The sequence below is a fragment of the Leptodactylus fuscus genome, chromosome 9, assembly GCF_031893055.1.
Source record: "Leptodactylus fuscus isolate aLepFus1 chromosome 9, aLepFus1.hap2, whole genome shotgun sequence".
Lineage (NCBI taxonomy): Eukaryota > Metazoa > Chordata > Amphibia > Anura > Leptodactylidae > Leptodactylus > Leptodactylus fuscus.
The window spans coordinates 65512175-65524077 of record NC_134273.1 but is presented as its reverse complement, the minus strand read 5'-3'; the positions used below and the strand labels follow the sequence as shown (position 1 = coordinate 65524077).

The following is an 11903-nucleotide window of genomic DNA, read 5'->3' as shown; positions in this document are numbered from 1 at the left end:
ATACTCCGCCTCCCCCACACAGCTAGTCACTGACCTCAGTAGTATACGACCATATTACTTCTTCAGGCTAAGGCTTCAGGTAGCGGACAACAGTGCTGTGAGAAAAGCCACAGCGGAAACACATTGCGGTTTTCCCTGCAGCACTTTCTGCTTCAATTATGCTGGACATGCTGCGATATCCAAAAACGGTTTTGTAAATTGCAGCATTTCTGCTGCAGATATTTTTCTGCAGTGTGTGAATGGGATTTGCTAGAACCCCAACCACTTTGGAAGGACTGTAAAACGTTGCAGTTTGAATGGCGGTGAGAAGGAAAGCGTCAATCCCGTATACAGCCTACTACTCAGACCAAGACCAGTAAAGTAATATATTTACATACTTACGCAACGTTTTAGATGATATTGTACCTACTAGAGATGAGAGTACTATTCGAAACTCCCACCCATAGGAATCAATGGACGCAGCTGGCACGCAGGGGGTTAAGTGGTCGGCCACCGGCAAAGTCTGCGTGCCCCCCACTTCCATTCATTCCTATGGGTATGGCCGTTTCGAATAGTACTCGCTCATCTCTAGTACCTTCATGAAGGCTTTAAGGTTTGGCACACGTATGCTAATGGGATAGTTTGCTTGTAGACTTGAACACCTTTGCTGTAGTAACAGACATGATAATAAAAATAATATGTAAATTGCTTCCATGGTTCTTACAAAGATATCAGTCACAATGCATTATCAGTTACATTCAGATCTAAAGAAGTCACCACATAACATCCAAGGCAATACAGTAGAAAAGGCACATTAGTATACAGAGGCATGACAACACAAGGCCTCAATTGACACAGAATTGGTGCAAATGCAATTCACAGAAGCGACAGCACCAACACTTGGATATGTGACGATAGATTTTCTTTTGCGATTTAGTGGTTGCTTCCTGCAGTAAGCAGCATTGTGGTCCTGCAAGTACAGCACGTACGTGGATATGTCTGTCCTTCATGAATATCAAAGGGGTAAAGGAGCAATAATAAGTGTAGTTAAGTTCACAAAACCCCCTTAAGGTCAGGGCCCCACGTTGCGAAAACGCACTATTTTGGCCACAGTGGAAACGCTGCCTTTACACTACCTGCAAAGTGGATGGGATTCTGGCTAATCTCATACACACATTGCAGAAAAATATCCATTTTTGTAATTCACAGCATGTCAGTCATACCAACGGAAACCCTGGCTCTTCCGCATAGGTATAAGAGACAACAGAATCCACAGAGGTATACTTCCTGAGAAAAACATGGTTAGGGCCCGTTCCCACGATGTAAACACGTGTCGAAGTGAGCACTTCAAACAGATCCCCATTGACGTCAATGGGTGCTGTCTTACACGCGCTACACATTGAAATCAATGGGTTAAAAAGACTCCCATTGATTTCAATGTGTAGCACGTGTAAGACGGCACCCATTGACGTCAATGGGATTCTGTTTTGAAGCGCTCACTCCGACACGTGTTTACGTGTCAGAATGAGCGCCGCGTTACATCGTGGGAACGGGCCCTTAGAAAAAATGTGATGCGCTTCCACTGCGGTCTTTTCCACAGCATTGTTTGGCCGTGGCTCGCTACGTGGGATCTTAGGCACAGTTCACATCTGCGTTCAGGGAGTCCGCTTGGGGACGCCCTGAACGGAAACCTACTCATTAAAAAGCAATTACCTAGGGAAACCACATGGACCCTATAGGCTAAAATGGGGTCCGTGTGGTGTCCGCACAAATCATGCAGAGAGAAAAGTTCTGCTTGTTCGTGCGGAAACCACACGGACCACGTTATAGTCTATGGGGTCCATGTGGTCTCCTTAGGTAACTCAGCACTGAATTACAATCCTCTCTTTTCTGGCAGTGCTGGGGTGTATGCATGGCCTTAAAGGCATATCCCAATTTCTGCAAATAAATGTTGCCCTACCGAGGAATTAAAGGGGTTCAGAATTTGAAAGAAAAAAAAAAAACTGGCAAAATGCAGGAAACAGAAGTAACATGAATTTCCCACACCCCAATGCAAAATCTTTACCAGGCTCCCCAACGATAATTTATCCTTAATAGTACTGCTCTCCTTCTATTGGGAAAAGACATTTTAGGAGTTCCTCAAGGACCCGGTGTGACTGCACCCTGCCCGTATACTCTCCAGTTACGCCCCTGACAGGACAGTAGATCTAAAATCCCTTTAATATAATAATATAATATAGTTTCTGTATCAATTCCTTATGTTTGTTGTGATTGGATAGGAATATTTGCTGAATGGAATACCCCTTTAAGCCTTGTTTCTTCATGTATAATGCAGATTGCCAAAGCTTCCTTCTGCTAGGATCTGATCCCATTCTGAATTAAAGATACAGAATAAAAATGAGCGCATATTATAGGTGTAGAAACAACGCCTTATCCAGAAACCATACGGTATTACATACATAGAATTCCTCCACGAACACAGACATCACTCAGACTCCAGCATTGTAGGATATACAGTTAGTATGACACGATTAAAGGGGTATCCAGGACATAATCGGGACCAGATTAGAGGGGTCTTGACTTCTGGCATCTCCACCCATCGGAGGTTTGCAGGGCACTATCACATCTGCGCACATGGTGTAGCGGCCAGGTAAGGTACTGTAAACTCAGTCTCATATTTGAATGGGACTAAGCTTGCTGTACCTTTCCCGGCCACTACAAGGTGTACGGCGCTGTGTTAGTTCCACCGAGTTTCGGCTTCTTTAATAGCTGACCAGAGGGGGTGCCGGATGTCAGAACCTAGATGACCTGGTACTGGATACCTCCCCCGAGGACAGGTCCTTAATATTATTGTCTTAGAATACGCAAGATTATATCCAAGATTCTGCTTTATAATGAAAATAAATTCATTCGGGAATATAAAAATAGAAAAAATTCCAGTAATTCTAATCCTATGACTAGAGATCAATGTACATTACAGCATACAGGTCAGTGTAGACTACCTAGTCATGTTAGCAGTGAACCCTAAGTGTTAGAAGTGGGATTCCCCTTTACACTGGAATATATATATATATATTCTTTGTATCTAAAAATATAACCAATGTCATATGTCATACATGTCCGCTTCATCATAGAGCACATATTACATGCCACTAAAATATATACAGAGACGTGATTAAAAAAAACTAGCTAAAACTGCAAAAATACTACATTTATAGATGACTTCTATCGACTCCCACTTGAAGTTACGACCTGTAGAAATATTCTACCTTTCATAGACATTCGGAGTTTTTTTTTTATTTTTATTTTTTTTACCCTGTCGGCACAGTGAATGTTTTCGAGGACTGGCGTTCTAACCAATGCCTTCTATTGAAAAATAGGGGGTTTGTGACAGGGAGTATTTTTACATGCTCACTAGAGATGAGCGAGTAGTATTCGATCGAATACCTCGCTGCCATAGGAATGTGTGGAAGCGGCCGGACACCAAGGGGGTTAAGCGCGTGGAATATTCGATGCGCTTCACCCCTTGTTGATCGGCCGCTTACACGCATTCCTATGGCAGCGAGGTATTCGATCGAATACTACTCGCTCATCTCGACTGCTCATAAGGGGTTAAAAATGTAAAATCGGTAATCTTTACCTCATGATCCCGTGGCGCTTCCCCCCCCGCCCCCCCCCCCCCATGGTCTCCATTTTCTGGTCAACCCTTAACACACAGGAAATGGCTGCGGAAATGGTTACTGACTCAGGGTGGTCATTGGGGTGACTAGTAAATTGTCAAGTGGGCGTTTCCTAGGTGTGAAAGTAGAGACCAGTGGGCACTCGGTGGTAAGGGAGTGATGGGGGAATCAGTGAGGTCATTACCGCTTCTTTTATCTTTTTAACCCATTGTGTTAAAAAAAAAAAAAATGTTGACAACTACTTTTGATAAATTAACATTTTCTTAAAAAATAATTCTGTGATTTCATATCCCCTCAATAGTTGGACGGGCGTTGTCCGGGTAACAGACAATGAGGGAAATTTACCAAAACTCGTGAAAAGGAAAAAAAAGCAAAGCAGCCAATCACATTTTACATGTCATTCTCCATATGGCCTGTGAAAAGTAAGAGCTGAAATCTGATTGGTCACTATGGACAACTAGATTCAGCCTTGCCGTGCACCAATAAATCCCCCCCATCATCCTTGGCTTCTGTGACAACCCCCGACCACTCTATATTGCCATAGGAGGATGCGATCAAGTGAAACATTTCCAAAAAGATGGCAGCAGTAGGAGACAGGTTATGCTGGTTTAAGAACATGAAATGTTTGACAACTTGCATATGGGCTGGGCTGACCCTCAGAGGTCTCCTTATCCTGTTCAATCAATCAATCATGAACGTCTCAAGGAAACCCATCGGCGTGGATGGATTTTACGGTTACATCAGTGTAAGAGTAAAATCGGTGGACGTAGGCAGTATGTGCGCAGAAATCGCGTCTCACTGATGTTATTTTACAGCACAATTACAATATATTCGCCCATATTAGATTTTCTATGTTCGCCAACAGGCCCGATTTTGCTGGGACTACAAAACAGGCAGGGTTTAGTAAACCCCACCCGAGAGTCCCAGACGGGGCCTAAACGTCCCGATTTTGGCTAGTTAGTTGTTGGTGCGGGGCCGGGTACAGTATCCAGTGATGAGACTATCAAAGTCTTACAAGAAAAATATTCTACTCAAACGATAGGAGATCTGGATGAAGGCCTTCATTATCGAAAGTTGATTTTTTTGGCCAACTCCACTCAGAATTATTGGCTTGGCCTTCTATAAGATCTTCTTGGCTGATGCAGGACTTCACCCCTTTCTTGTCAGAGTTGTGAGAGGATTCCCTGAGATTTGTGTCACAAGACTCCTTATGAATAAGGTCAGGGACAGACAGTGCAATCTCAGGGAAGACTTCGTTTTCGTTCTCCGTAGGCTCGGAAATATCGGCTTCAGCTTTCCCATTGGTTAATGTATCTGGAAGGCATTTGGGAGTTGGAGGATCGTCAATTTCAGTGACGTTTTCAAGAGTGTCATCTGCAGCTAGATCCAAGCTAAGTGCCGGAGAAAGGACTTGCTTTTCTGGACTGCTCAGCACAGGGTTTGGAGAGATCATCATGTCTTGAGTCGTCTTCAAAGCTCGGGAGACTCTTTTTTTTGTTACTGGTGGAGGAGGTTCAAGGCGAGGGAAATTCTCAATAAACTTGGATCTGCAATAGATGACAGAACATCATTCATTGTACTAACTCAGCAAATGACATATAAGGAAATGGAAAGGATTTGGTCCAAAAAACACACCCATTGCTAAGTGTATGCGACGCGTTCTGAAATGGCTTCCAGGCACGTGGGGAGGACAGGTGTAAAGCAATGCTGGATGGTTCAAGGAAAATAAAGATTGCACAACCTGAAGGTAATGGATACCGATGACCAATACACAGGACACCCGGACCCTGTTTCAATCCTATTCAAGGGAGTGGGAGCAGAGCTGATGGGGACGGGTCTGTGTGTCATACCCTGACCAATCTGATATGGGAAGAATATGCAAATCTGTCTCCCAAGATGTAAACAGGGAGACAGTGCCTCTGTTACGCTGCCCTCTATGGGAAGCACCCTGAACATCATGCCCGACTTTCCTAGAAGTCTTTACTGCATAATGCGAGGTTATAACCAAATCAATTTCTCAGTTCTCTCTAGGCTGCGCTGATGAAGTCAGACAGAAACGGTGCCATCCGTAGCTGAGAAATTGATTTGGTTATAACCCCGCATTAAGCAGTAAAGACTTCTGGGAAAGTTGGGCATGATGTTCAGGGTGCTTGCTATAGAGGGCAGCATAACAGAGGCACTGTCTCCCTGTTTACATCTTGGGAGACAGATTTGCATATTCTTCCCATTTGCAGTGGAGCAACTATGGCTGTATAAGTCTCCACACACCTGAGAAGGTGGTCTCTCCCTAAGGAGTGACATTATCCCCATAATCCAATCTGATATAGATTCCTTAACCTGTGCCTAGGTCATCAGTATTAAATATGTTCAGGTCCTGGACAATCCCTTTAAATAGAACCAAGGATGAACTACACGGATTGAGGACTGGTTCTGTTTGGAAAAACGTTCATTCCCAGATCAATGAATTAGTGATCAGATATTGTCCCCCTCCATTCATTGCCTTGTGTAAGGCTAGATTCACATGACAGAGTTACACCCATGAAACTTGGTCTGTGTCTACGCCGGATTTAGCGGCCTGACTTTCATGCTGCTAGGCATCCCTGCCTCCAGGCAACATACTGTCCTGTACCAATTACAGTATGAGACAGTATGTCGCCGGAGGTAGGGACTCCTAACATCGTATTTATCTATAGTCTTAGGAGTCTCGCCCCCGGAATGCAGGTCAGGCTGGTAAATCAGGTGCAAATCAGCTGTGTGAATATAGCCTAAAACCGAGAGTGGATTGTTACTTGTTATTATGCACTGCAATGGCTGGATAGGAAAGCACGAGTTATATACCTCTTCTTCATCTCATGGACTTTGCATTAAGTCTCAGCACACCCACTGGCTACAAGGGCATTCAGTACGTGCTGCTGACAAGGGTTCATATTTTTGACAGTATAACATACAATTGGGTGACAGTATGAGAATTTCCTCATTTGTTGGCTGTCACTTCCCTAAAAACATGGGGCAATGACCAGAGAACAAGCTTTTTATAAAGTGTCCAATCCTTTTTACTAACGACTTACATATTAGGATATGTTGTCAATATCTGATCAGTGAGGGTCACACACCTGGGACCCCCACAGATCAGCTGTTTGGAAGAGGCCATAGCCTTTGGTTAAGTGCTGCAGCCTTATCATTGAATAACAAGCACGGCACCATGCATTAGGTAGAGGCTGTGACTGGTATTGCAACTCAGTTCCATTCACTTGAAAGGGACAGAGGTGTTGCTGTACCATGTGACTCATGAATGGGCTCAGAGAAGAGGCCACAACGAGGGGTTTCAGGGTGTCACACCACATATCGATAACCTATTCCAAGGACAAGTCCTTGAAAACCCCTTTAATTGTATATCTATGCAGAGAATTGAGTTCTGTATCAGAAACATGGAGCCGACTGCTATAAAGATGATTGTAATGCGTAGCCCCAATAATATCAATGAAACAATAGACTGGCACTCACATTTCTTCATCCCCAAGACTGAGGGTCCGCTCCTTATTGGCCAGCACAGACGCTACGTTCTTGTTGACTTCGGTGATACCGATATCCCCTCGGTCGGTTTCCTTCCTTCGTAGCAAATCGTTTACTTTGGCTCCGACCGCCTTTCCCAGGTTCTTTAAGTGCTGCGTGCTGCCAGCTAAGAGGCCGACGCCGGGCAGATCTGAGAGACTCGGAGGAGATTTTGTCAGCTGACTTAGCGAAGAACTTGACTGTAGTTTTGGCATATGAGCTGCAATGGAGTTCTGGAACATGCTTTGGTCAACTGTGAAATAAAGGAAGTGTCAATGGCTACCAAGGAACTTTCTTATCTTACCATGTCATTATACACAGCAGACAAGCAATACAGAATATTAACACACCGTGCATACAGTCTTGAAGGGGTCCGCTAAGGCTTTATAATATGACCTATCCTTAGGTCACCCGCCACCCCTTAAATTTCCTGCAGCTCCAGTGCAGACTGTAGCTAAATAGTGGGGGTACAAGGTGTCAGACCCCCCCCCCCCCCCAATCTCATACTGACTAACACTCCTAAGGATAGATCATTATATGAAGTCTTGGAGAGCCCCTTTAAAGAAAACTACCAGCAGACAAACTGAAGAGCCATTCATCATAAACACTATATACAGTATAAACCTACAGAAATACTCTAATAAAGTCACTTTTTATTAAAAAAAAATCTAATATATATATGTTAATGAAAATGTATATAATACGAGAGACTACGAGTCCAAGAAATACAAGTAGGGCTGCGGGCCAAACCAACCCCTCCTTCATAAATGGCTGAAAGCCATGGGCCGACGGATGAAGTAAACCTAGTTATTGAATTGCTGTGAAAGTAAATATGTAACAAGCTATGTATCTAATTACAAAATGTTAAAAATTCTCTAAATAATAATATTCATTTCATTTTGAGGCCTGAGTTAGAGTAAGGGTTAGGGTAAGTTCACACAAGGTTTTTTGGATCGGAACCAGAGACGGAGGCCACCTAGGTTTTGATCCAAGAACCGGGTAGCCGCAACGGAAAGCCAATGCAATGCACTGGCATCCAGCCTCGCACTCTGCTCCGGATTAGGCCCAATGAATGGGCCTAGTCCGGAGGAGGGAGTGTCTTCAGGCCGAAACGTGAGGCGACTCGGCCTGAAGAATGAGCATCTCGCTGCAGAAGAAACGGCTCCCGGAAAAAAGACCTGAGTGGCTTCCATTGATTTCAATGGGATCCGTCTTTTTGGTCAGGGTTTTGAGGCGAATACGGCCTCAAAACTGGGACCAAAAAACTCTGTGTGGACTTACCCTTACAGACTACCAGACTCCATCCCCACAGCCCTGAATACAAGTCACGTCCTATCAGTTTGCAGTCAGTTATAGAGCGGCCCATGATGCCGTTCTGTGCAGTCCCCATAATTCCCAGGACACAGAGAAATAACTCTACATTATATTCAGATCACATTTCTATCATCTACTTAGTGGATATATTGCATGGAAACGCTAAAAAACGTAACGTATGAACGTACTGGAGCGGAAACCAACAGAAGGGCATCAGTATTACATAGACTTCAATGTAAAAAAAAAAAAATATTCATTGCTATCTATGGTTTTTTATAACATGACAGAAATGGATACATGTATTTATTTATTTTACTATGAAGTCTGTTTTTAGTGTATCTATTATACAGATCCACAAAGCGGATGATAGAGAAGTGATGTGAATATAGGCTTACCGTACACAGTTTTGACATCTAATGTAATCTGTACTAATCTGCCTACACCAGTTTTTTGGTGCAATTCATGCAAAAAATGACAGACACTCAGTGGCCAGACATATTAAATATAATTTACATCAGAAAATGGCGTAACTACAGCTGAAATCTATGCCAGGTCCTAGCTGGAGAAGATGTGTGTGCACACGGAAGGACCGCCATATGACAAGGCTGTGGAGTCAGTAGGCCAAACCACCGACTCAAACTCCTGTATTCTTATCCAGGCTAAGACCCCTTGGGCATGATCCATGTGCAATCCTTGTTTTTCATGGATTGCACACTGACCCATTCATTTCTATGGGCACACGCACACGACCATGTTTTTCACTGATCAGTGTGCGAGTCGTGATTCTGCACTGCATCAGATAGAACGGGTCCCTATTCTGTTGAGTGTTTGTGGACGGACTCGCCCAAAGAAGCCTATGGAGCAGCACATGACCAGGTTTCATCCGTGAACACCTAGTAGTATAGTTATCTATGATGGAAGGGGACTGTTGTGGCCCAATTACAGGCCTCAGCGGTCCCTGACCTGTGACGTGTTTACGCTAAGACCTGTGATGGTCCCTGATAACAGGCAGAAGCACTGAAGACAACATGGAGTCCTTGCTGGAGCCCAAGAGTTTATTAAAGGGATTCTACCATTAAAACCTCTTTTTTTGTGGATAAGACGTCGGAATAGCCTTTAGAAAGCCTATTCGTCTCTTACCTTTAGATGTGATCTCCGCCACGCCGTTCCTTAGAAATACCAGTGTTTACTGGTTTGCAAATTAGTTCTCTGGCAGAGGTGGAGGCGGGTCGCAGCGCTGAAAACGCGATGGGGGCGTCCCCACTGCTGCTCAAGAACACGATCCTGCGACTCCTCTATCTTCGGCTGGATACTCCCCTTCTCTGTCGTCTTCCTCCTGCGTCACCTCCGACACCTGCGCAGTTCGCTCTGCCAGTGAGACACTAGTAGAGCCAACTGTGCATGCTGGCCGGTGGCCATTTTTGGGAGGCCGCTCTTACTCTTGTAGTTCAATGCAGGATAGGCCTCCCAAAAATGTCCGCCAGCCGGCATTCGCACACAGGTCTGCTGGTGTCTCACTGGCAGAGCCAACTGTGCAGGCGTCGAAGGTGACGCAGGAGGAAGATGACAGAGAAGGAGAGGATCCAGCCGAAGATAGAGGCGTCGCAGGATCGTGTTCTCGAGCTGCAGTGGGGACGCCCCCATTGCATTTTCAGCGCTGGGGCCCGCCCCCATTGTTGTGAGAGAACTAATTTTGCATACCAGTAAAAAACAGTATTTCTAAGGAACGGCGCGGCGGAGATCACATCTAAAGGTAAGAGACGAATAGCCTTTCTAAAGGCTATTCCGACGTCTTATCCACAAAAAAAGAGGTTTTAATGGTAGAATCCCTTTAAGGGTTTCCTGCCCCTTACTTCCCCCTGAGCCTCTGCTTATTACACTCTGGGGTCTGACGAAACCTCTCAGTATAAGAAAAGCAGTTTTGGTTCGGACATATTTGGTCAAAGAACCAAAAAAAAAATATCTTAAGTGATGTTCGGTTTCAGTCATTTTTCGATTAAACGCCCAGCCCTAACTTCAGAACAAAAAGCCTTTTTATTACAATGGTCTCTGCTCTGTCCCTTGGTCTTCTAGTGATCTGCATTCAATCAGTCCTCCACGTCATCCATCATTACTGTCTGCACCTCAGTGCTGGGTGGAGGGGTCCTTTAGCTGCCGTTGCCTGCTATCCTGGTACTTACTTTTATATTTCTACCTATTTTATACCAAACCTTCTTCACCCAGAGGACCCCTATGTAGCAAGCTCAGGCATGTTATCTGTAGTAACACTGTACACTGGAAAAGTATCTACCAGACACCAATAAAGTTATTGCGATCACAGACCTTCTCATTGGGTCTGGAATCTTCAACTATATTAGATCATCAGCAAAACCAATAGGATCTGCCAACATTAAAGACTATGGAAAGCTTAACACAACAACAAGATTACCACACACTAACAGCCAAGGACAAGACAGTAATACGGCAGAGAGAAGTGTGCGGACACCTGAATAGAGGAGAAGAGGAAAGTCACAGAAAGCACGGGGTCTCCAGTCACGGGGGGGGGGGCTTTCAGCTTTCACAATACAGATTCACAAGTGACCAGCAAAGGGCAACATGAAAGTCTTACCTTACTGAGAATACTCGGAGAGCAAAGTAAGGAGGAAATACAAAAACAATTGAGTCCAAAAATATATGTATGATGTGGTTTGGCAAACAGAAGCATTGCACATGCAGGAGGGTTGTACCTATAGACTAGACAGAAGGGCTACGTACATGGGAAAGCTGGGTGGCAACCCTTGTGGAAGAGAGACCCAAGAAATGGGTTTTTAACAATGTGCGATACAGAGAAGTGTTTTTTAACAGTAATAGATTTTATACAACAGCCCAAGTGGAGAATAAGTTACATGTAGACTCTAGACCAGGGATATTCAAGAGGCAGAACATGGTCCAAACGTGGACTGCCGACCCCCGCTGTCCAGACCCCTGCTTTCTGGACTTTCATTATTATGGACTTGAGAAACATTCATTTCTTGACTACTGCCCCCTAAGCCTTGGTACCTTGCCACAATGGCAGCAGGGATTGGCATTCACCTCCTGACCTTACAATAGTGGCAGTAGAGATTGGCAATCATCCCTGCTACCTGCATAACATGTTCAGGCTGCAGGGACGATTGCCGATCTCCACCGCTGTTATTGTAACATATTAGGGATTTAGCGGACATATTTTATTGTGTGTGGGGGGCAATAAGGGGCATAAAACTGTTTAGAGGCAATAACAGTTCATCAGAACTAACGGGACATTATACTGTGTGAGGGCCACCAATAGCCCAATAGTGCCCTCCACCTACAGTATAATGCTCCTTAATGCCCCCCGCACAGTATAATGCTATAATAGTG

The 11903-nt window shown here is 44.5% G+C and overlaps 1 protein-coding gene across 1 annotated transcript; it reads right to left on the bottom strand.

Moving 5' to 3' along the window:
* Positions 1 to 4637: 4637 nt before the first annotated feature.
* C9H1orf226 (chromosome 9 C1orf226 homolog) lies at positions 4638 to 11272 on the bottom strand. The gene is made up of 3 exons (XM_075287385.1): positions 11134 to 11272; positions 7164 to 7464; positions 4638 to 5206 (listed from the first exon to the last, which is right to left on the bottom strand). The coding sequence occupies exons 2-3, from the start codon at positions 7451 to 7453 to the stop codon at positions 4687 to 4689; spliced, it is 810 nt and encodes a 269-aa protein (XP_075143486.1). The 5' UTR covers positions 7454 to 7464; positions 11134 to 11272; the 3' UTR covers positions 4638 to 4686.
* Between the last annotated feature and the right edge of the window lie 631 nt (positions 11273 to 11903).